The 25728-nt window shown below is 45.1% G+C and overlaps 1 protein-coding gene across 1 annotated transcript; it reads right to left on the reverse strand.

Moving 5' to 3' along the window:
• Nucleotides 1-323: 323 nt before the first annotated feature.
• On the reverse strand, nucleotides 324-24315 carry LRRC74A (leucine rich repeat containing 74A). Its single transcript, XM_062577549.1, has 14 exons — nucleotides 24288-24315; nucleotides 20103-20213; nucleotides 18315-18490; nucleotides 17576-17683; nucleotides 16734-16830; nucleotides 16285-16334; nucleotides 15407-15488; nucleotides 13119-13204; nucleotides 12570-12764; nucleotides 9111-9206; nucleotides 7057-7200; nucleotides 5514-5621; nucleotides 4783-4868; nucleotides 324-514 (listed from the first exon to the last, which is right to left on the reverse strand). The coding sequence occupies exons 1-14, from the start codon at nucleotides 24313-24315 to the stop codon at nucleotides 436-438; spliced, it is 1446 nt and encodes a 481-aa protein (XP_062433533.1). The 3' UTR covers nucleotides 324-435.
• Between the last annotated feature and the right edge of the window lie 1413 nt (nucleotides 24316-25728).

A 25728-nucleotide genomic window follows, 5' to 3' on the forward strand; every position in this document is an offset into this window, starting at 1 on the left:
TGGCTTCTCATGAATTTAATTCTTTGCTTTTTTCCTTGCATCAGACCTGCTGAGATCTGGCAAGGGTTGCCTGCAGAGCACTTGGTTCAGTCTTTGTCTGTGCTGCTCTCCCACGGAAGAGGTAATAACAACATAGAAGTTCTCTTAGTTTCTCCAGTCCAGTTTTGCCTCCCTGTGGAAATACGTTCAGCATTGGCAGCATGCAGCGCAAGACAGACTTGGTAACTAGTTCCAAAAACTAACCCTTCTGCCTAAGCCAAAGGACCACACTGTCCCTGCTGTACATGGGAACATCAACTTTATTTTTATATTCAATGCCTTAGACTATCAGAACTCCCCAGTGCTGGGTCTCCCCAAGCCCAGGGCCACTCTGAGCTTTCTTCCAGTGTTTCTCCTACTGAATTTCACTGGCTGACCTGCCTCCTTGCTTCACCCTTATGGCTCTTCTTTCTCTTCCTCTTCCTTCATTTCCCCTTCCACAGGCTTCTGTGCTAGCTTCTTCTCTTTTAAGTGACTAATTGAAAAGAAAGAGATGATTCAGTATTAATCTAGTAAAAAGTGAACTTTCCCTATCAGATATCTTAAAGCTGCTGAGAGAACCTTGAGGAAACAGTCTGGGGTGGGAACAGTGAGGATGGCAAAGGTGACAACTCTTCTGACTTTTGTCTGCAAGGTGTTTATTACCACTACCACACATGCTACATTGTGAAAGAGGACTAAGAAGCTAGATAAGTAGTAGGTATCTATTTTAATTTTGTTTCTATATGTGAACTCATGAGCATTAATGGGGCCATGTGAAGTCTTTGCTGTCCATTTGGATTCAACAGTTCCTGATATGCTAACTATTTAACCCCAGCTCTGTAATTTGTGCCTGAGGTACCTGAGACTCCAAGTAACCTCCTATTCAAGATTAACCAAGCTTGTGCAGTGTCCGAGCACAGATGCATTTAGTATGGCATTGGTATACACTAAAGAATAAATACCAGATGCAACAAAGGTTCTTACCTTCTATTTAAAAACACTGGGATACTAAGAGGCAGAACATTTAAATTTGCAAAACTGACCTACTGCTTCTAGCCTTAAATCTAGACTACAGCATGTATTTTAAATAGATCAATATGAGTTGAGGGATGGGAATATTTGGGCATGATTAATTGGACTTTCAAATCATGAATCACATGTCAGAACTGATTGCAAAACTAGGGAAAAGTTTGTGGTCCAATGACTAGTGGTTTAGCCTGCAGCAACTGACAGTCTCTGAGGAGTTTGCTGCTGACTGCTCAGACTCTCAGAACTTGGACATGATTGCTACAGGCACTAAGAAAGAGGTGCTTTCAAGAAAATGAAGAGTTCTGTAGTTTGAAGGAGGGTTTCCAGGGAAAACGAGGACTCTTAAGAAGAAGGATCAGAGAGAAAGAAAAAAACGAGAGACCCTGAGGATGGAAGAAAAAGTCTGAAGGCATACTTATGCTATCTTTGAAAATCTCACTCTAGCTTCAGGGTGGGGACAGTGTTGAGATGATTCTTCTCACATAGGCCTATGAGCATGAATGAAAATGCCATTCAGTTCTGAAATCCATGCACTTTCACAGCAAGTTTATAAGAAACAAAAATAATACTGACTTCTAGTTTGACTCGATAGGACTCCTAAGCATGCTTGTCATCTCTTTTTTCACTTGGGTAGGTAATCATAGAATCATAGAATCAGTAAGGTTGGAAGGGACCTCTGGAGATCATCTAATCCAACCCCCCTGCTCAGCAGGGTCACCTACAGCATGGTAGACAGGATTGCATCCAGGTGAGCTTTGAAGATCTCCAGAGAAGGAGACTCCACAACCTCTCTGGGCAACCTGGTCCAGTGCTCTGTCACTCTCACGGGGAAGAAATTCCCCCTTATGGTCAGGCAGAACTTCCTGTGCTTCAGTTTCTGCCCGTTGCCTCTTGTCCTGTCACACGGGGCAACTGAAAAGAGTTTGTCCCCGTCCCCTTGACACCCTCCCTTCAGGTACTTGTACACATTGACAGGCTCCCCCCTCAGTCTTCTCTTCCCCAGGCTGAAGAGGCCCAGCTCTCGCAGCCGTTCCTCATAGGGCAGGTGCTCCAGCCCTCTGATCATCTTCGTAGCCCTACACTGGACTCTCTCCAGTAGCTCTGTGTCTCTCTTGTAGTGGGGAGCCCAGAGCTGGACACAGTACTTGAGATGAGGCCTCCCCAGGGCTGAGTTAGAGGGGCAGGACCACCTCCCTCGACCTGCTGGCAACACTCGTCCCAATGCACCCCAGGAGACCATTGGCTTTCCTGGCCACAAGGGCACTTTGCTGGCTCATGGTCAACTTGCTGTCCACCAGCACTCCCAGGTCCTTCCCTGCAGAGCTGCTCTCCAGAAGATCAGCCCCCAGCCTGTACTGGTGCTTAGGGTTATTTTTCCCTAGGTGCAGGACTCCGCACTTGCCCTTGGTTGAACCTCAGGAGGTTCCTCTCCACCCAACTCTCCAGCCTGTCCAGGTCCTCCCAGCTTGGGATCATCAGCAAACTTGCTGAGGAGGCACTGTGTCCCCTCATCCAGGTCACTGATGAAAAAGTTGAGCAGGATGGGACCCAGTACCGAGCCCTGGGGGACGCCACTAGCCACAGGCCTCCAACTAGACTCCACGCCACTGAGGACAACCCTCTGAGCTCTGCCTTTCAGCCAGTTCTCAATCCACCTCAGTGTCCACTCACCTAACCCACACTTCCTGAGCTTCTCTAGGAGGATGTTCTGGGAGACAGTGTCAAAAGCCTTGCTGAAGTCAAGGTGCACAATGTCCACTGCTCTCCCCTCATCTACCCAGCCAGTCATTCCATTGTAGAAGGCTATCAGATTGGTCAAGCAGGATTTCCCCTTGGTGAATCTATGCTGGCTACTCCTGATCACCTTCTTTTCCTCCACATGCTTGGAGATGAGCTGTTCCATCACCTTTCCAGGGGTGGAGGTGAGGCTGACCGGCCTGTAGTTGCCTGGGTCCTCCTTCTTGCCCTTCTTGAAGACTGGAGTGACACTGGCTTTCTTCCAGTCCCCAGGCACCTCTCAAAGATGATGGAGAGTGGCTTGGCAACAACATCTGCCAGCTCCCTCAGTACCCATGGGTGCATCCCGTCTGGGCCCATGGATTTGTGGATGTCTAGCCTGCCCAGAAGGTCTCTAATCCTTTCCTCCTCAACCAAAGGAAAGTCTTCCCTACTCCAGACTTTCTCCCTCACGTCCACGCTCTGGGATTCCCAAGGGCTGCCCTTAGCAGTGAAGACTGAAGCCAAGAAGGCATTCAGTAATTCTGCCTTCTCTGTATCCCTTGTCACCAGGGCCCCCACCCCATTCAGTAGTGGACCCATTGAGAAGGGCACACTGTTTCCCACCTGCAAGATTCAGTATGAACTTTGCCTTAGGTTGAAATGTATATTCTATATAAACATGTACATAGACAATCATATTTTATGCAGATGTGCTGACCAGTTGAATGCCTAGACTCTCTCCCCCAGACTCCCTGCCCCATTCAGTAGCAGGCCCACATTTTCCGTAGTCCTTCTTTTGCTGCTGATGTATTTGAAGAAGCTCTTCCTGTTGTCCTTGACATCCCTTGCCAGACTCAATTCCAGCTGGGCCTTAGCCTTCCTCGCTGCCTCTCTACACACTCTGACTGCATTCCTGTAATTCTCCCAAGCAGCCTGTCCCCTCTTCCACATTCTGTGTATTTTCTTCTTCTGTCTGAATTTGGCCAGGAGCTCCTTGCTCACACATGCAGGTCTCCTGCCCCTTTTGCTGCCCTTCTTACTCATAGGGATGCAGTGCTCTTGAGCTTGGAGGAAGTGATGCTTAAATACTAGCCAGCTCTGCTGGACCCCGCTTCCTTCTAGGGTGTTAACCCATGAAATTCCACCAATTAGGTCTCTGAAAAGCCCGAAGTTTGCTCTCCTGAGGTCCAGGGTTGCCTTACTTCTTTCATGCAGGATCCTGAACTCTACCATCTCATGGTTACTGCAGCCATGGCTACCCCCCAACCTTCACATCTCTAACCAGTCCCTCTCTGTTGGTAAGGACAAGGTCCAGCAGGACACCCTTCTTCGTAGGCTCTTCCACCATTTGTGACAAGAAGTTATCATCAGTGCATTGCAGGAGCCTCCTGGACTGTCTGTGCCTAGCCATGTTGTCCTTCCAGCAGATATCAAGGTGGTTGAAGTCTCCCATGAGAACCAGGGCCTGTGATCTTGAGACTACCTCCAGCTGTCTGTAGAAGACCTCATCAACTTTCTCTTCCTGGTCAGGTGGTGTGTAGTAGACACCCACAACAGTGTCCCCTGTGCTGGCCTGCCCTTTGATCTTTACCCATAAGCTCTCAACTGCCTCCTCCTCCTCCACCCCTTGGCAGAGCTCGATGCATTCCAGTTGCTCTCTCACACAAAGAGCAACTCCACCACCTCACCTTCCTGCTCTGTCTCTCCTAAAAAGCACGTATCCATCCATGACAGCGTTCCAGTCATGTGAGTTATCCCCCTATGTCTCTGTGATTGCAAGGAGATCATGGCCCTGCAATCGCACACAGATCTCCAGCTCCTCCTGTTTGTTCCCCATGCTGTGTTCATTGGTGTACAGGCATTTCAAAGAGGACTTGCCAAAAACATGTGCGGGACTTGCTAGAAACATGTGTTCCTTCACTTTCTTCCTAGATTGAATAAGGATATGTTCTTATGGGTTGAAATGAAGACAAGAAAAAGAAGACAGGGCAGTAAGTGGAGTCACTCACTCACCTGTAGTCCACCACTCCTGTCCGATTCCGGTCTAGCTTCTGCACTAGTTCTACAATTTGGACTCGATTCAGTGGGATGTTTGATTCCTAAGAGAAAAAGAGATATCTAGCAAATTTGAGGATTTTTTTTTCAGAAAAATGCTCCTTATCAGTCTGGGGCCTCTGTTACCTTTCAGTAGCTGGGCAGATGGCCTGATGCCTGGAAGAAGGGATGAAAAAATTCCAAGGTAGGGGGTAGCAATTTCAATCAATTTTAAGATTCAAGCAGAAATGCAGTCACAGCTTGGATGACCACTGTACGCAAGGATGTAGTGTCATGGATGTCTAACCAGTGCCCACTGATTCCAAGCACCGTGATGGTTCTAACAGGAAGAGAAATATCTACTCTGTGTAGATGCAAGGATAAATGCCTCTTTTTCACTTTCCCCACAGCAGTAGGATATAATTGTCTATGAAGGTATATCCTACACAAGCAGCTGACCTATCTGATTTTACAGAGCTCTTGTGTTACACCGAAGTTTATCCATAGTCACTGATGTCACCTAGAGTATTTATTGGATGGTACAGTAATTCTGTTGGGTCTTATTCAGGACTCAGCTTTTGCCATGGGTGACTTTAGCTTTGTAGTCTGAACTACAGCAAGGCTGACTAGTGGCCATGCTGGAGCAGAGGGGCTCCGCCACTGCAGAGCCCTGCTGGAAGAGGATCCTGGCTGTGCTTTTAGAGGCACACCTGCATTATGGCTCTCCGGACGGCTGCCACAGGGATCTTCATGTTTCCATCCTTGTCAATATTCCTAAAAAAGTCCCAGAGTTGTAGGTTGTGCTCATTCAAATAGTTCTAGGAGAAGCAGAGGTAAAACAAACGCATAATCATGAACTGAAACAGCCGCTGGTGCCTGCCTCCAGCTCTCCCCTGGAGAGACTGTTCTTCCTTTCGTCTCCATGCCTTTACTCAGGCCTTCACTGAGACACCCTCATCCTTAACTCCTTGTACTGCCCCTCTACAGTCTAAACAAAATCCTCTTGTTCAGGCAATCCTGTTCTTCATAATTGTATCCTGCCCTTTGGAAAAGTCTCAGTAATAAGACTGTCTCCAGGCTGTTTCTCCTGATAATTGTGTATGGTTATTCGGTCCTCATCCCATCAGCCGTTGTTCGGCAGTTAGGCTGTCTGACCCTGAGACAGTTCTTCCCCCCCCCCCCCTGATTTCTGATCGCTTTAGTTGCTAATCTCTGAGTTTCCTTCAGTTTGACTGAGAACATATCTGAGTACCGTAACTGCTGTTTAAAACTGCAAAGTGTGTTAGCAAGGTTGTCACTAGCTGTGAATCACAGAGCACTGTTTGATGTGCGCTAACAGCTCTGGCATTTGCATAGTTTCATCTGAAGCCATACCTACAGAAATGTCTCACCTAATTAGCTAAAAATCTGCACAGCAGCTAGAAAACCCAGTGAAGTTAGTAGTGCAAAAGAACATTATCTAACTCAGCAGTGCTGGTGGTGTGTCTCTCAGCAAGGAGGACAGCACCATCTGCTGCTATCGATAGAAATTACATGTCTTGAAAAAGCTAACATTCCTATTTAGGACAATATTTGTTTATAACAAAATACATTATCCTACATATTTTGTGAAGCACATTTCATTTTGAAGCTAAATCACAAATGTCAGGGAAGAGTTCTGTGAAAGTCAGCTATTACGGTGGGCCTCGAGATGTGAACGTATGTTCATTTGGACTGGACCTGAAATCAATCATCTGTTTTACACAGCTAGCAAAGATCCATTCAGATAGAAATGGCAGAAAATACTGTTCAGCGATTACAGCACTTGGAGCTGAGCTATAGAGTCATCTGTGCCATTGCTTTTTGAAAGCTGTCAAATCATGTAATTTTTGTTTCTCAGTTTCCTCAGCTGTAAAAGAAACAATGCAGATGTACTTTTGAAATGAAATTTGTGGATGAATGATAAAGTTGTAGGATTATTATTACTAAATCACTGATCACAACCAGGCAGATCAAACACCACATCTTTTCCCCCCTCAGTGCTCTCATATCCTAAGACATTTGATTCTGAAAATCAGGATTTGCTTAGTTAATCTGCGTGGAGGGAGATACATGAACATGAGACAGTCATTGTGAATGCACTTTTCTGAGGGGATGTGAATGAACTTTCTACCTGGAAGAAAGCTTACCCCCTTCCAACCCCCATCCCTCCAAGCGTCTTGGACACATGCACCTTATGCAGGGGAAATATAGACCAAAATCTTAGTGACTCACCTGAATCACTTTCATGGGATTTGGATACTGATCAGGGTTTTTGGAGATATAGCCTCCAACCTCACCATAGATGACATCTAGTCCAGGATGTTCTTGGCACACCAAATCCAACAGCTTGATGAAAGTTTCATTCACCAGCACGTTCTGGTACATAGGAGAAAGGAAAGTGCGCTCAGTGCGGGCACCCAAAGAACAACAGCAATTTGCTTGTATTAGCAAACCCTTAAATTGACAGTAATCATTCTCTCCTAAGGACTGTGCCTTCTCCCATTTCCACTCTTTACACTTGGGAATCCAACAGGGGCCTCAACCTAAATAAGGGTTCTTCTTCTTCCTCTTTTACCATGACTGAGGCAGTAAAGGATCTCCTAAGCTATGTACAAATTAACTTGATGCAAAGTACATTTTCATCAAGTATCCCCTTAATAATAATAGTCATCTCTTTAAGAAGACACAGTTGTCTGCTTAATTGGAATAGTCAACTTAATGGCATGCACATGAACACACATACATATTTCCAGTGTAGATAACTACACTAGCGAGAGTTAAGCAGTTTCCCTTTGCCATCAGTGAAGAAAATTCACAATTCTAGGGTACGTTTCATTTCATCCAAAGAAGATAGGGTAAAATAGAGAGGATGGCATATGGTCTAGAAATGCTTCTTTTTTTCCCATTGATTCTGAAGAGAATATAAAGTGGTTAATGATGTAAACGGCTACACTGTAGATATCTCATACCTTCAGGTGACTCAGGTTCTTCCCTGAGACAATTCTACATGGGTGTCTCTTTCCATTCAGTTAAGATGCAGACTGTAAGTTGAATAGTTAATGGCCAAAATGTGGCAGAGAGTTTTGTAAAAAATGAAAAAGATTGGTGTCTCTAATAATGTAGCTCTATAGCTCAGAAAAGAAAGATGCAGCTATCTGAGAAGGGTCTGGGTGTCATCAGATGAGAAGAACTTTTGGTGCTTTTTGTAAAACTCTGTTTCATTGTGTAACCCTAGCAGGAAGTTCCAGATCAGCAGTACAAGACCTGACATTTGTTTTTCCTATGGAATTCAAACTGAATAGTGACACCTCAGCATTTCAGAGCTCATGCTGTGCTTTCTATGTCTAAAGACTTCAGAATAAACAGCAGCACCCAGTGTTCTAATTTAGGAGTTTATATTAGAGAGTAAATTATCGATCCAAGTATATCTATTAAGAATGTCACAGCAATTTATTCTTCGAAATTTAAGATCTTAAAACTTTCCTTTACCTTGACTTCTATTTGGAAAACAAGATTATGATTCTCTTCATACTCATGCTGTTAGAGGAATATAATTGTTCATGTACTTATGTTAATTACATATTTGATTGTTGGAAAATTCAAGTCAGTTCAGGGAATTCATAAAGACTTCTGGTATTGGTCATATTGCCAGATGTTCCTAAGGCATCAAGCACCATATTTCTTACCCCAAGGATTTTTACAAAGGCTCTAAATGCCTTCTGATAGCTTCTTTTTTAGCTTAGGATTTCTACAATACAGTCAGCTCTTCATTATTTGCAGTAGGAGATTGTGGAAAGAGGTAAAATCTAGATATAGAGACTGGAGACAGCAAAGCAGTGACATCTGAATGAGCCTGCACAGACCCAGCCTCTGTCTTGCATAGCTGCCAATGAATCAGAGCTATTGGCTTTGCTGGATCTGAATTGTCTTCTGAAGAACCACTTATATCTTAAATCTTAGGCAACCCTGGAAGGAGACAATTCAGGAGAAGCAGAGAATTCATCCTTCAGGGTGAATTCACTCCTTGTTATCCTTCTACAAGTAAATGGAAGGGAGTGAAATATGGTGATACTACAGGCACCTGTCTCCAGAGCGAGACCAAAGTCTTGTAATTTCAACACGGCTCCTAGAAGGGATGTCAAATAGTATCCTCTTTTTACCAGTGGCAGTGCAAAAATGAAATGGCAAGTCTCCAACAGTTCTGGAAGGGGCTGCTGTGGGGTCCAACCAGTTCCTAAAAAGGTCTAGTGTATACACTTTGAGACTCCTAGCACACGGGCTCTTACTGAGATGTTGATCTCTTCCATCATGGATTTAGGGTTCTTTCTGATAGATGTGATTAGTGCAGTGGCGCCTTCCACGGTCAAGGGATTATTGGCCAACTGTGGAAGAAAAGACAGAGACAGACACAGAGAGAATGAGGATTTCATGCCTTGACAGTAAGCAGGCTGTAATGGCAGGGGTGGCCCGCTCTTCCCGTTCTTCAGGGGACTATGGAATCGCTGTGAACCCTTTCTGTGGGTTGGTCTGATACCTCGACATCTCTTGTCTCTGCCTCACAAAACTCTGCAGTGCAGGTTCCCAGTGCAGCTGCCTTCTCAGTCTCCTTTGTCTCCATGTGTGAAATTCCATGTGTCAGGTCCCATATATCTGTCAGGTGGGACTATGTTATGTGGATCCTGTTCAGTCATGTGATGGAGAGAAACTGAGGTGACAGACTGTATTTGAGGGCATGCTTGCTAGGAGGGCCCTCCCCCGACCCTACTAGGATGCTGCTACCACCATCCAGCTGCTGGGTAGCTTTAGGACATTTCCCACAGCCATTGCCAGAACAGCTGAGCAGCAGATCACAGCTCAGGCTGATCAGCTGCATCTGGCCTGCAAGGTCTAGGTGTCTGAGGTTATGAGGTTGACATCAGCTGTGTGTATCTCAGTGTGTGAGCATCACCTCTCTCCCACCGTGCACTTCATGTACATTCCCCACCCCTGGTATGTGAAATAAAACTTTCTTGATTAACCTTGGCCAGCAAAAGCCATTTCCTCTTCTAAGTCCATTATGTTACCAACTCAAAACAGTCTATGCTGCTAAATGGAGGAGCCTTTGCTACCTTTTGCACCACTGACGAGATTTATTAGGATAGTAGGCACTGTGTTCCAGGGGCTGCCTATACGATTACCAGCCCCCTTGCAAGGAATGTCTTGGTGTTAAACAGTGCCCTCCCTCAAGCCAGGTTAACAACAAGGGAAAAAAACATTTACAAAATCTAAAACAGCAATCCAAAAGAGGCAGCATGGTTATAGTGATTTACAAAGACAGGGATGTCCAAAGACAGCCCCACATGAATAGCTTTAAAGTCGCCCCTCACCTAGCATGCTGCCATTTGCAAGCCCTCAGGATGATATTGATGTTAGATCTAGCTGAGAATCCAGCTCATAGCAACCCAGCTTTTCAGAGCTGAATTCCTGGATGATGGTCTCAGATTGAAAAGATGTATTAGCTCTCAATCCTCACTGTGTCTGAAGTCAGTTTGGCTGTTCATTCAGTTCTGCACCTTCCAGAATTACCATAGAATCACAGAATCAATAAGGTTGGAAGAGACCTCTGGAGATCATCTAGTCCAACCTCCCTGCTCAGCAGGGTCACCTACAGCATGGTAGACAGGGTTGCATCCAGGCGAGCTTTGAAGATCTCCAGAGAAGGAGACTCCACAACCTCTCTGGGCAACCTGGTCCAGTGCTCCATCACTCTCACGGGGAAGAAATTCCCCCTCACGGTCAGGCAGAACTTCCTGTGCTTCAGTTTCTGCCCTTTGCCTCTTGTCCTGTCACATGGGACAACTGAAAAGAGTTTGTCCTCATCCTCTTGACACCCTCCCTTCAGGTACTTGTCCACATTGATCAGATCCCCCCTCAGTCTTCTCTTCCCCAGGCTGAAGAGGCCCAGCTCTCGCAGCCGTTCCTCATAGGGCAGGTGCTCCAGCCCTCTGATCATCTTTGTAGCCCTACGCTGGACCCTCTCCAGTAGCTCCATGTCTCTCTTGGACTGGGGAGCCCAGAACTGGACACAGTACTCAAGATGAGGCCTCCCAGGGCTGAGTAGAGGGGCAGGATCACCTCCCTCAACCTGCTGGCAACAGTCTTCGCAATGCACCCCAAGATACCATTGGCTTTCTTGGCCACAAGGGCACTTTGCTGGCTCATGGTCAACTTGCTGTCCACCAGCACTCCCAGGTCCTTCTCTGCAGAGCTGCTCTCCAGCAGGTCAGCCCCCAGCTTGTACTGGTGCCTAGGGTTATTTCTCCCTAGGTGCAGGACTCCGCACTTGCCCTCGTTGAACCTCAGGAGGTTCCTCTCCACCCAACTCTCCAGCCTGTCCAGGTCTCTCTGAAGGGCAGCACAGCCCTCTGGTGTGTCAGCCACTCCTCCCAGCTTGGGATCATCAGCAAACTTGCTGAGGAGGCACTGTGTCCCCTCATCCAGGTCACTGATGAAAAAGTTGAGCAGGATAGGACCCAGTACCGAGCCCTGGGGGATGTCACTAGCCACAGGCCTCCAACTAGACTCCACGCCACTGAGGACAACCCTCTGAGCTCTGCCTTTCAGCCAGTTCTCAATCCACCTCAGTGTCCACTCACCTAACTCACACTTGCTGAGCTTATCCAGGAGGATGTTCTGGGAGACAGTGTCAAAAGCCTTGCTGAAGTCAAGGTGCACTCTGCCCACTGCTCTCCCCTCATCTACCCAGCCAGTCCTTCCATCAGAGAAGGCTATCAGGTTGGTCAAGCAGGATTTCCCCTTGGTGAATCCATCCTGACTACTTCTGATCACCTTCTTTTCCTCTATATGCCTGGAGATGACATGCAGGATGAGCTGTTCCATCACCTTTCCAGGGATGGAGGTGAGGCTGACTGGCCTGTAGTTGCCTGGGTCCTCCTTCTTGCCCTTCTTGAAGACTGGAGTGACACTGGCTTTCTTCCAGTCCCCAGGCACCTCTCCAGTCTCCAGGACCTCTCAAAGATGATGGAGAGTGGCTTGGCAACAACATCTGCCAGCTCCCTCAGTACCCATGGGTGCATCCTGTCTGGGCCCATGGATTTGTGGATGTCTAGCCTGCCCAGAAGGTCTCTAATCCTTTCCTCCTCAACCAAAGGAAAGTCTTCCCTACTCCAGACTTTCTCCCTCACGTCCACGCTCTGGGATTCCCAAGGGCTGCCCTTAGCAGTGAAGACTGAAGCCAAGAAGGCATTCAGTAATTCTGCCTTCTCTGTATCCCTTGTCACCAGGGCCCCCGCCCCATTCAGTAGTGGACCCATTGAGAAGGGCACACTGTTTCCCACCTGCAAGATTCAGTATGAACTTTGCCTTAGGTTGAAATGTATATTCTATATAAACATGTACACAGACAATCATATTTTATGCAGATGTGCTGACCAGTTGAATGCCTAGACTCTCTGCTAGCACTTGCCTGAGACTAGACATGACAGGAATCAACCACTTTGGAGTGATAATGGGTTTGGGGCCCCATGACCAGTCTTTGAGGGATTCCATAACAGTGCAATTTTGCTGCCCTGGAAGAAAGTCACAGCATGGGCTTTCCTTTCACTCTGTTCATCTTCAACACAGAGCAATACTAATTTCCTCTAGTTCCAGCTCAGAGAGCTGACCTCTCTCTTCTGTTCCTCCTGGTTCAGATCTTTCTATTTCCTCTGTTTATTCCCCTAGTCCTGCCTGGGCCGTGACTTTACCTTCAGGATTTTGAGGTTTCCATTGACTTCAAGGCCCTTGCAGAGCTTCTTGGCTCCCTCATTGTCAATTTGGTTGCTGCTGAGGTCCAGTTGAACCAGCACATTGTTGACTTTGAGAGCTTCTCCTAGGGCTTTTGCTCCTTCATTCCCAAAGCCGTTCCAAGAAAGGTCGAGTATCTTCAGTGTACCATTGCCCTTCAGGGAGAGAAAAGGGATCTCAGCGACAGCATGTCCACCTTATATACCACTCTATCCTTCCCTGCTTGACTGAGGCAGGAGCACCCCTCAAGTCACACCCAATCCAGGCCATTGAATCCAACTCCTCAGCAATGGTGCCAAGGTTTCTCCACTCACGAGTCACCAGACCTCCCCAGAACTCACTGCTGTAGTCGTTCTTGTGGCACTGGCTGCTACTGTCTGTAGGATGGGCCTTGCTAAAGCTACTGAATCCAGCTCACATCTCAGGGATGGGAGTTTCTGGTCAGTGTGTTCAGCCAGCTCCTGCCAATAATCACTGCAAAGTATATCACAAAGCAGGAAGGTTCTTACCCTGAGACCTGTGCCCAGCGCTACTGCCCCTTTCATACTGAAGTGATTCCAGCTCAGGTTCAGAAGTTCCAGTGTTTCATTGCTGGCTGGGAGAGAGAAACTGGTATGTCAGCTCATGAGGAGTGTTCTGGACACAAATGCTGCACTAAGTGACTAAGAGAAAGTTCGCTGGTGATTCAGCAACAGCTTTCACTGATTGCAGTGGGAGGAACCTACAGCTACTCAGTCTATGCTGTCCATGCACCCAAAGAACAGAGAATGGACTGCTGATTGCAGGCAGAAAGGGAATACATTTTTTTCTGCTTTATTTGAAAAACTAATTGTGAGTGAATAAGGTAGAGAGAGGGAGCAATTCTTATACCGATAGAAACTGCCTGTGTTTCTCCCTGTGAAAAAATGGCTGGCTTCTCTCTGACGTATCCAACCTCCTCCTGCAAAACAACATTTATTCTGCTTATGTCTGATTAGCAAAGGAGAAGTTCACATGATACCTGTGTCCAGCTGCATATATGCCAGCGCCAGTGCACATGCACAGCACACTGCACAGTGTAAGCTCTACTTAGAGTAGGGTATGTGTGATTTCATTTTTATCTACTGCAAGATTGGGAGGGACAGACCTTCCTGTGAACACTTGCTTCTCATTCTCAGAAGGAATTTCTCATCCAGGTTTTCCATGGATGGGAGTTTGGATGTAGGAAGATGGCAAGTTTAGCTGACTTAAAAAATATTTCTTTAAAAAACAAAACAGAAAAGCAACAGATTCCACAAACATCTCTGTAGTTCCTGCCTCAAGTGGGCTGGAAGGAAAGAGGAGCTGCAAGACCTTTGAGTTTAGAGATGCATTTCTGGGGGTTAGGAAGGCCACTGTTTAGCACTGATCCCTGTGTTCCTGCAGGCTTATCCAAGGCAGTGACACAGTGCTTTGCCACTCAGCGCAGAAGTCAACTGATCCATCTTCTGAAGACAAGGACTGTAATTAAGAGCATGGTTGTATCAGTGGAAATGCTGAACCAGGAAAATGAAAGTGTTAATTAAACGGAAGAGACGGCGTTATTGGAAAGTTCAAGGAACAGTGGATGCTCAAATCACAGGCTTGCGGCCGCTATGGTAGCAGGTACATCGGCTATGCTGAGGGAAAAGCAGCCATCAACTGCTCGTGGAAGTCCTTCCCAGTGCACTAATAGCACTCGAGACTATTAGAACTGTAAGACTGTAATGTTGTTTGCCTTCCCTCCCCAAGGCTATTAGCACACTCTGGATCCCACTTTGATCAGCTAACTCATGCAGCTTCATTTCTTTTTTTTTTTTTTTTTTTCCTAATCTGTTTCCCTTGCTGCTTGCTATGTAATGGCTCAAACCACTAGGATTTGGGCTGCTGAAGTTGCAAGGAAAGATTGAAATCACTCCTGAAATATGTATGCAAAAGCTTAAAACAAACTGTCAGGGAGCAATAAGGACCGGCTGTTCCTTAAGGGGTGGCAGCCAGGAGCCAAGTGCAGTAACCCAGCTGGCAGGGCAGGGGCCTCACCGGCCAGGACTCCGTCCTGCAGTACCTGAGTGAGGTGAGCAGGGCAGAGCCAGTGATTGTGGCCAGGTTCAATCAAGAGTCCAGATCGTCGGGGAGGTTTGTGGTGCTGAGGCAGGTCTGAGATCAAGCTGGGAAGTCAATCCACAGGTGGCCAGGATCAGACCCAGTGATCACTGGGTGGGGACATGGGACCAGGGTTGGGCCAAGGCTGGGCCTGTGGTTTGGGGTCAGCATCAGGCCCATGGCAGGGCTGGAGACTGGCACTGCTATACAGCATTGTGGGGTAGGGACTGACAGCCCTGGACGGGCTGAAAGGGGGGCCTGGGCCTGGACAGGGTGAGGGGAGGCCCTGGGACAGGGGCATGGAGGGCTGGCAGTAGTCTTGGGGTCCTGACATGAACAACAGTGCTGATCCTATTAGGTTATAGTAAAAAGTCATTTTCTGAAAACTCCCTGATTGATTTCTCTTTCAACTCCCTTCTCTCTGGCATAGACTGCTCTGTCACTGGGGTTGCTCATCTTTCATTTGTGTTTGGGTACTGCGGTCACACATAGTGGCTGAAGTCCCTGCGGGGATGAGGGTGACGAGGTGTAGCAGCCAGGAGGCTCTGAATCGAGGTGCTCCATCTTTGAACCACCCACCAGGCCACAGGGCATTCATGCTGAGGACGGAAACGGGTGTCTCACTGCATGGACCCCACCTGGTACCCCAGTGAGTGTGCCTGCACTCCTGGCTCTGGAGGAGTGTAAGTGCAGTTACCCAGCATCTGTCCCAGGAGCTCTCCTCCCTTCTCAGAGAACTCATTGTGGCTGAGGTCCAGCTCCTTCACTTGGTAATTGCCCTGCAAAGAGAAATCATGCAGAGAGAATGAGCTGTTCCAGCCAGCTGCAACCAGCTGCCATGCTAAGGCCCCTATATGAGGATAAAACGGAAGGATTTCAGACATATTGAAATCTTCAGCGCACAGCAGTTCATCAGCATTGAGATGGGGCAGTGTCCCCCAGAACAAAGGTTTGTCAGGCGTATAACATCACCGTGATCCTCGTCCTGAAGCAGTGAAAGAAATGGGGGGTTTGTATTGTGCAAACTTCCCTCCTACAGCTCATATCTGGCCTGCAACACATCCTGTGATTCTACTTCTATTCCCCTCTTTCATTCCCATCAGTACGCCCTGACCAAGAGCCCTTTCTGTTTTAAGTTCAAAGCCTTGTTCCCTGGCAGCTTCTGGCGGAGCAAATGATGCAGAGGTTTTGTGATAGGAAGTAATCACAGGAGTCAAGAGTCTTCTTTTTGCTAAAGAATTTCAAAAAGATATGAATTTGGATTACTTAAGTTTCTTGAAATTTCTGTATCACTCCGATACCCTTCTGTCGTTCCGTTACAGAGTCCCAGGGGTTTGTCTCTTAGCCAGACTCCCACAGCTGTCCTGAGAAAATGTTAACTTAGTGCATCCTTCTCTGTGTCCTCCCAACCTCTCTCATTTCTGAAGTTAGCAAGATGCACTTAGCAGAATTATGCCAGGAAAACATATGAGCATTGCCAGGTGAAATCATGCCAAAGAAAGTAGCAGTTTCAAGATGAGGAGAGTCTTTCACAGAGCCGGAGCTGAAGATGGCCTTGGATTTCAAGTAACTCACCATTAGTGCCTCAGCAAAGTATGGTGCAGTCTCCTCTCCAAAGTTGTTTCCTAGTGAGGACAAATATGTTAGCAGCGCACTGAGCTCTCCCTTGGCATTGTACCAGGGTCTGGAGGAAGCTGTGCTTACAGCTGGAATGTCCCATTAACCATGGCCCATATCAGGTTGTAGGAAGTTAGCTGTTAACCCACTTTGATCCATATAGCAGGGTTGTTCCAGCAGTTATCTAAGTTTCTCATAAGAGGTGGGTTTGGCGGGCCAAACATTTATTTTAATCACATCAGTATAAATCCAGATTACCACACTGTTGCTCTGGGTTCCTATTAAAGACATACCTGAGAGCTTGATTTTGCCCATAGTCTGACTAATGTTCTCAGAATGAGAAACTTAAAAAAAACCCATGTTTTTTCACTTGCACTCTCATCGCTGCTTGAGTGCATGCACCCCACCTGAGAGCTGAAGAGCGTGGAGATAGGACACATTATCCAAAAGCAAACTGGCAATGGCTTCAGCTCCTTTTGTGTCTAGGTGGTTATTGGAGATGTTCTGGGAGGAAGCAATAAAAGATAAGAAAGATGAGCCCAAAGAATGTACAGTTTTATTGACTCTTTAATGCCTAAGGAAATTATTTAAGGAAATAATGCAAGACCAGCAATGTGTGAAATACCAGCCAGCCAGTAATTAATATTTGAGCTATAGATGTGTGTAAGCCCATGTCCTTCCTAATAGTAGCAAAACCCTAGAGTGACCAGTTCCACATAGATATTTGTCTTCAATGAATCAAGACGTACTTGCTCAATAATCTCTTCTTCTGATGCAACAAAGATCCCATGGCTTATCAAAATGCATTTTATGCGCCCTAACTTCAAATAGAAGAGTTGTATCTGAAAGTTTTATATTATTCCCTTAATCGTTTTTATAAAATCCCTGTATCATGTTGAAGAATGCAAGTTCCTAACCAAAATATTTTTTACATTGGCTAAGCATGACCTAGAAAGACCAAGTTATGGTAATTATTGTCACATCTGCTAATGAAGAAAACAGTTCCAGGAACCCAGAGGGCTCACCAGACTGCCATCACATGCAAACTTCTGCTTTTTAGAAGCTTGCACTTTTTAGAACTAGAATATAAAATATCATCATCTTCAAAACGTGTATATTTTTGCATGAGGGCAACTATTATTTGATTAAAACTTGGAATGGAATGAACTGGCTTTCCTTTATGCAATTCCTCAGAAGACTGGACTTGGTGAGCAATAATCTTGGCTGCAAACTATCTCAGATTCGGTACCAGTTCTTGAAGGCAGCAGTTCTCTCGTAACATCTGTGCTAGGCACACAGCTCCTTCTGCCAGAATCCAGTTATCTTCCAGCTCCAGGTGCGTGACAGTTGCATTAGACTGTGATGACACAAAGGTAAACAGGGACACACAAGAAACTACTGAAAAGTTAATGAAATGGGTAGTGTCCTCAGTTCAACAAATAGACACTGGATGTTCCCTCCAAACCCAGACGACACTGCAGGTCCCAAACAGAACAGAGTTCAGAGGACACGGCACAGCCATGGCTGAGGGAATTGGTGTACCAAAGAGAGTCATTCTGTTTTAGGGCTTTTGAATGGTTAGCACTTTCCACTGCTTTTCACCAGCATAGAGACCCAAGTTCAGTTCCAACTTCCAGTTCAGGCATCCTGAGCCTGCTTGCTGGTGAGCGTAACACCTCCCCTTGTGGGACTCAGAGTGGGGGTTTCTAACCCCTCTGTCCACATCTCTGGCTCTGTCAGGGTTAGGAGTGCTGTGGACCTGTGCCCCATAGAGAGTATTGATCTGCTTCAACGGAGCTGAGGTAGCTCCAGCAAAGGCCAGCAGTTGCACACAAGGCCTTCATGTGCAGGGGATTAGAACTCCTATGGGTAAAATATATAGCTTTTCCTCCCACACTGTTTACTCATCAGTGGCCTCCAAGGCTGAGAGAAGTCCTAGATGCCTATTATTTTTGACAGTAGTGGCTCCACTCTTACTGGCTACTCACCACCAGAGCAATAGCAATGGCTTTGGCACCTTTGGGTCCTAGACCATGGTGGTTCAGGTTTATGTAACGCTTGGCCAAGTTCTCAATGAAGTGTGAGGCAGGCACCACCTCCAACAGCCTGCATGCTTCCAGGTACACTTCTATGCCTGTAATGCCCGCAAAAGCCTTCCCAGGATCTGCAGAGACAAAGCATACTGATGAGTGGTGCATTCAGTTCCTCCCTTCTCTTCCTGGGGCTGTTTTTCCCAAGTACTTGATGACTCCTGGCTTCAGAGGGCCACTTGAATGAGGAAGGGCTAGTAAGCATAAGCTGACAGTTCCCTAAAACAATCAAATATGAGTTCTTGGCATTTCTGTACTAAGCTCAGGGTTTGCCCCCAAATCTGTAGCACTTCCTGATGCTGGAAACTGAGATGAAGAGCACAGGAGTTCTTGCCGCAGTATCTGTGACAACGGGAGAGATGGGGACAGCCCGCCAGCTGTCTGCAGAGAATTAAGTGGCCACCTCAACCATGGTCACTCTTGGCCTCGTCTCATTTTGTGTGGTTTTGATTCATGACTCAAACCAGACTATCAACAGGCTATGCCAGATTCATGGGTTCAGGTCCTAGGTTAAATTTCACCCTGTGGCGCTAAACTGAGTAACACTGTGCAATGACAGTAGGGTTTTATTCTTAAAAGATTATTTCCCTTCTGATACTCCCCATCTGTTTATTCCACACCTCCAAGAGTTAATGTATTTTCCGTGCTTCTCAATTTGGCAATGAGTGACATTCTGTAGCTTCTCACCAGTCTGCAATGTGACTAAATCTTTCTTGCTGTAATTGAGAATTTCTGACACCAGGCAAAAAATTTGTCTTTTTTTTTTAATCTTAATTGAAGCATGCAGCTGATATTTCTAGAGGAGCCAAGACAGCTCCGAACATTTTGGCTTCCAACCAGCAGAAAGAATCCCAGCATTTTTATCTTGGCCACTGAGTGTTGTTGACACAGCTGCAGTGAGACACATCAGTGAAGCTGGCAGCTGTATTTCCACAAAAACCTGTCATCTGGAATTCCTTCATCAAACCCCATACTTAGTGGTTATATTTCTTCACATTGTTATATGCATGCAATGGTCTGACCTCAAAACAAATTCCCATCTCGCCAAAGCCATTTTCCAGTTCAATTTGAGGCCTCACAAAACAATCTTTTTTTCTTGCATTCTTCTGCTTTTTGATTTTCCTTCCACTTACAACATATTAAAAAGTCCTCATTCCAAGTTTTAGACAAGTCTACTGTTTACAAAAATGAGAGCAAGATTGCTTAGCCAGAGGACTGACCTCACTAAGCAGGAGAACCACCAGAAAAATCTGGAACAGTCATGGCAAGCCTGTGGCACTCGGACCACATTTGATACGTGGTGTTTCATCAGGAGCAGACAAACAGGGCCTGAGTCTCCTCCTTGGCTTCAGCTTGCTGCTCCTGCTGCCCTGACAGCAGGCTGATCTAGTAACACTGGTTATCAAGGACTAGAGGAGGCTTGAAGGAGCAGGATAGCCATGGTCTCTAGGGGGCAGTTGGGGGAGATGCTGGCACATGACGTGGAAGATGTTTGACAGCAAAGGGAGAGCTCTTATAGGGAAATTCGTTCTTCCACCTTTATCAGCTGTCAGATTAAGTGTGTATATCAGGACACTAGGTGGGGTTGCGTCCTTGGTCTTCATTTCTGATATACAGCTCTTGCTGGGTACAGTACTGATTGTAAGGGGAAAGGCTGGTGAGGATGGATGGTCAGGAAACACTTGCCTTCAACCTCTAGGTCAGTGTCAGAGTCTGGTGTGGCCTTCTCTGCTGAAACATCATCAGATAACAGTAACTCCGGGGACTTGCTGGTCTCTGACATCTCTTCGCTCTGGTCTGCCAGGAAACCGAACAGATTCATTTTGTCAATGCAAACCCAGCTCACACGTGACACCCTCTAGCCGACAGAACATCCCACTGCTCCCACTGAAGTCTGCCCCCCTCTTCACCATGCCCCAAAAGCATTCCTTCCTCAGCCCACTCTGTGTCTGCCGTTTGCTGTGCATTGCACTCATGTGGTACTGGCTCTGGTGCAGGGATGTTCTCACTCCGTGGCTAGAAATCTGCAGTCAGGCTGTGATTTGACAACTTTTGGAATGATCTCTCCCCAGATTCTTCAGCCCACATGGAGGGGAATCACAGTTCTCCCACATTAGGTGGTCAATCCCAAGTGAGCTGCTTTTCTCCCCTTCCTCAATTTCTGAGGCTGCTAGGCAACAGTAAATTTCCCCATCCCCAACCCACTTTCCCACAAACTTATAAGCCAGAACTATGCCAGTTCCCTTTAGCTTGACTGACTCGCACGTTCCCAGGCACTGGCAGGACACTCTGTCAGCTGCCTTTGCTGTCAGACTGGGAATGCTTTGTAGTATTCTTCAAGCAAGGCAGAAGAGTTCAAAGCCATTGAATGTTGTATTGGGGCTGAGTGTAATCAGACCCACTGGAAGTGAACCAACTTCTTTAGCTTATAATTCATAATTTATTTTGTAGTTAAAGGGAACGAGAACTTGAAAAAATTACTCTTTAAGAGGAGTAAATTTACACAAGAATCATCAAGAGTAATGTTGCCAAAACGAATTCTGGCTAATAAATACAATTGCTGTTAATTTTTTTCCTACTCTTAATCTTTCTTTTCATTCTCTATTGCTGCTCTTACTGTCTTTTCCCCTTACTCCTTATTTCCTTTATGAGCTCTAGGCTATTGACTTGTAATTTTGTACCTTTCTCAGGTGTCACTTAGCATCGATACGTGACATGGAGCTTGCAGTTTAGCTGTTCACTCACAGACCTGTGTAAGGGGATGACTGGCCAGCTGGCACCTATAGCAGAGCATTGCAACCTGTCCTGCAGCTGCAGCTCTTTTATTAAGATCTTTGCCTTCTGCCAAAGTTGCTTGTTCAAATGATGGGTTTACTCGCACTGCTTTAGTGCAAGAAAGAGAAGGGTCAAAATAGGTCTAAATTCCATGTAAAGAAATCAAGAGACAAGAACCAAAGACATGGAATACTATGATGGTATATACAGATCGTCTTTGGTTAATGACCCTACAGTGGTGGACATCCTGATAAAAATAAAACTTCCCACGCTGAGGAATAGGCAGTATCTTTGTAACCTGCACAAAGCTCATCCAGACTGCACTACACTTTCATAACGTGGCTGTCATGGCCCTAGCAGGCAGCTGATGCTGCGCTACATGGCCTGAGCACTGGTCCCTGTATCCTTGCGGAGTTGTAGAAGTTAGCAGTAATACACATTTATACTGTTATTCAAGCAGAAATTTAAAAAGCATTGAATCATGAACATCATTATAATCAGAGCAGGGAAAAGTGATGGTTTGGGAGATTCTTTTGTCACATTCTCATCTTCTGAGAGGTTGGGGCTGCAGGTGCAGCTTCCTGGCCAGCCTTCCTCATGCACATTTTTTACCAATAGACTTATGAGGGGTGTGTGCAGATAACTACAAGACTCTTCTCTTGTGCTAGCTTAACAGTGCCCATCCTCTAGGTTCATTCTCTTATCTTGTTCCCTCTTCTGTGTCATACATATATTCAATAAATCACACAAGTAATTTACACTTTGATTGTAAAGCTTTGTGGTGCACAGCAAACATTATCGTACTCTAATACAGTCTTAGTTCATGATGGAGCTTCCTGCCACTAAATTAATGAGGTGGCCTTTCTTAGAAATGCTACTAGTAGTGATGGATTTGAAGGTAAGATGAAGATCTTAATAAATGAGTCTCTTTCTCTACTAGGATAAAAACTAATTGATATACACCAAGGTGGAAAGAAATTATCAGGTGGTCCTCACTTCTCCTTTCATTCTTATTCTTTGTTGAATGTGTGGCGTGAGAAACGCATCAGCGTAATAGGCCAGTTGAGACAACTCCTAAAACGGAACATAACATTCTGCAGGATGCAGACAACATAATACTAATGGTATCAACTATAAGCAATTATTTTCATTCTGTAAGAAATCAGCTAATTCAGTGATGTATCAAACTATATGATTTTACTAACTTGGGAATATCAAGTGTTGAAGTAATCTCTGAGAAAACAGCCACAACATACATGTGATTTTGTAGAGCCTAACAAAGTACTTAGGAATCAGTATTCTGAATGCTGTTACTGCAAATTGAAAAAAATAGTATTTATTTTGGTTTAGAAAAAAATGTGTGTGCCTTAGCTTGGTCATGTAGTCAAGGTTATCAAATCTTTATTTCCTATTTTAGGTCATACCAATGTGGATACCAATAGACTTCTAGATAAATTACAAACCAATATATTAGATACTTAATATAAATTAAATATAATTTCCTTTGTTAATATAAATAATTTGCACCAACAAAGAAGAGAAACAACCAGCTATTAAAGCAAACTTTTGCCTCTGAAATTGGGCAGAATTAATAATTGCACGTTCTCCCAACTGCTAGTGTAAATTAAATTCAATCAGCATAAAACTAGGATTATATATGTAGAGAATAATGGCAACAAACTATTGAATGACCAGATATTTCCTAGCAATAATATTTTTAAAATCAATTCTATCAAAACCCCTTGAGGAATATTAATACTAATATAACAGTTTGGACTTGTTAACAAATACATACATCGAATCTCACTTAAGGAGAGAAAGTTTCAGAAGTTCATAGCCAAGAACAGGACTTTATTACAGAAAAACTGTCTAAAAGGGACTAATCCCAAATGAGCAATCAATTATTATTGGCGGAGCAGAGCTACCTTCATAGAAAAATAAGAAAGGACATTTAGACAAAGGTCATTTTGAAACAGTGGAAAGGATTTAATCTATTTGAGCAATCATTACAGAAAATTATTACAGAACACTTTACAAATTGTATTGTGCAGTGCTTAAACACAAGAAAACAACAACCAGAGAGAATTTTCCCCATATACCTGACTACACTAAAGTAATTGTATTATGAAATTAAACTTTCAAGGTAACTAAAGTTAGCCTACCCATAGTGAATTTTCTGGGTGAGAGTCTAAAGGAGGCTTGAGAAGAGAAGAACTTATTGATGTCATTAATAGCATGATAATTACTAACAGTAGATGTGTTATTTTTACCAAAAAAATGTTTCCCAATGTTAGTGATCAGGAGAAACAAAGTATAGAATACATGAAGTAGCATACTTGCTGAGTAATTTTGCTTTGAAATTTGAACAAAATGAACACTCTAAACAACAATCTAACTAGATGAACAATCTAAAAATAAACCATGATGAAAGACGCTTCTTAATACAATTACTTGATACTTCTATAGAAAGCTTGTATTTACAAATGAAAGGAATACTTAGAATTGTCATAACTAATAACTCTTGGTGCATTAAGACACTCTCACTCGCTTTTCACCTTTTCTTTGCTCAGTTTCAAGGAATTAAAACTTTGTAAACTAAGTAATTAAGGTAAAGAGATAGTCCCCATCCCATTGTGACTAATATCAGCCAAATGTGAAATTTCAGGAGGGAAGGGCATAAGAATTGTTATGCTAAGCTAGGAAATCAGGCCAAAATGTTACGACCGGATCTGGGCCCTGGCTCTGGCACGTAGAAGCACAACTCAAGGGTGGCAGAAAAGTATTCTGAAAAATTCTGACAGAAGCATTCGGAAGAGCATTCTGCCCGCAGGCCCTGCCCCAGTGTCCTCGGGCAGTGGAGCAGGGCAGGAGCAGGGGTAAGCCTGGCAAGCGCTCTGCTTCTGGCTCAGGGTGGTGGTGGAGTCCTGGGCGCCTGTGCGCGGTGGTGGCCCCAGGTCTCCCCGCCGCCTCGCCTGGGGAAGGGACGCCTTCCCGCGTGGGGAATCAGCCTATAGCAGTCCCTCTTGGGAGTTTCGTTTTCCTTTAACTAGTTCTGGCCATTGCTGAAACTAATTTGCTAGTAGCTAATCACCACACCTGTGTCCTTCTCCGACTGATTCTCCATCGCTATGTGTCCTTGTCACCACCAGTGAGCTGCTATTTATTTGCTTTTTCTCTTCTGTAAATGACCCTGTAACTTTCTCACACATACATACAAAAAGCGCAGCTATTCAGCTATAATTAAAAAATCTCCAAGATGAATGATGCCATTGGTAAGATCTATGGTCTTGCTGTTAGCGTTTACGACCAGAAAAATCGTTTCCCATTCACCGGGGCTGGCTGGTGTTAGGAGAACCTTCTGCGGCCGTTCTGTGACCTCACCCGGACATTGTGACTCCGAGGAGAGGAAACTCGTTGCATTGGTGACCAGCGCTGTGTCACCTCGGGCTCGGATTGCACCGGCTCTCACCTGAGAACAGATCAGATTCTGGGCAGAAGACCCTCAAATGTACCAGACAGTAGTGCCAGTCTTCTGGTAAGAGTTTTCCTTTCCTTTGAATTAATGTTCCAGCCTCTACAGTTTCATACAAGAAAGTCAAATTTGAGTATTGATAGTCTTAACACAGATTAGGACAAAACGAGTATACTGACCTTCTATCTTGTACAGATTTGGACTTGTCTACTGCCAAATTCCCTTTACAATGTGTAATAAAATGTGGCCTGTAAACATGTCTGCACTTAATAATGCCTCAAATTGAGTATTCATTCATCCTAGCAACTAATGTTGGTGCCAAAGTTGGTTCACTGCTTATTATTCTTGTATGATTTATACAGAAGACTCAGTGACCTTTTAGGCTCCTTCCCTAGGAGGCTAAAAGCAAATTGTGATAGAAGAGGCTTTTTGATAAAGGTTTGAGCAGAACTAACACTTACATGCACTTTGAAATCTTTTCATTCTGGGAGATTGCTCAGGGAAGATAATCACTTGTAGAGATTCTGAAATTTATTTAACTTACACAGAGCCGTGTGTGGTAGACAGAGAGGAAGAAAAAGAGCATTTCCCCAAGGACAGGGTATTTTTACTGGTTTTATTTCCCTAGATTCTGCAGAATTCTCTCAACTGGTCCAGTCATTAGAGGCCATCATAGGGTTGTATCTGGATATAGAATAAAATGTTGCATAAAACAGTTGCATAAAACACTTGAACCAGATGACTATTGTCAGCTTTGATTTTATTGCTAAAGTTTGTAAATTTTTCTTCTAGTCTAGCTCAAACAATTGCGGCAGCTCAGATATTTGCTTGCTTGTGGTACTGGCTAACATTCCTCTCCAATTTCAATCTGATTATCCTGATGTGGGTTGAATCTGAGACACTTTCTTAGATCTTTCTTTTCAAACAACAGCCATGTTTTAAATTCCCTAGTCACTAGCCCTTACTGTTGCAGCATCTTCCTCTGGAGAACCGCTGCTGCCGTGCTCCATCGTAGTCAGAAACCAAGGATGGTTTCCAGAAGTTTGGATACCACAGCAAGAGATG

Source organism: Rhea pennata, chromosome 5 (assembly GCF_028389875.1).
Source record: "Rhea pennata isolate bPtePen1 chromosome 5, bPtePen1.pri, whole genome shotgun sequence".
NCBI classification, from domain to species: Eukaryota; Metazoa; Chordata; class Aves; order Rheiformes; family Rheidae; genus Rhea; species Rhea pennata.

What these genes read in the sequence shown, in the direction of transcription:
- LRRC74A (XM_062577549.1), bottom strand. Translation starts at nt 24,315, where the DNA reads ATGGAGAATCAGTCGGAGAAGGACACAG. An exon ending in GAAACCTCAAAATCCTGAAG is followed by an intron (nt 9,207 to 12,569) that starts GTAAAGTCACGG and finishes TTTCTTCCACAG; the next exon opens with TTGGCCAATAATCCCTTGAC. An exon ending in TCCGGAGAGCCATAATGCAG is followed by an intron (nt 4,869 to 5,513) that starts GTGTGCCTCTAA and finishes TTTTTCTCTTAG; the next exon opens with GAATCAAACATCCCACTGAA.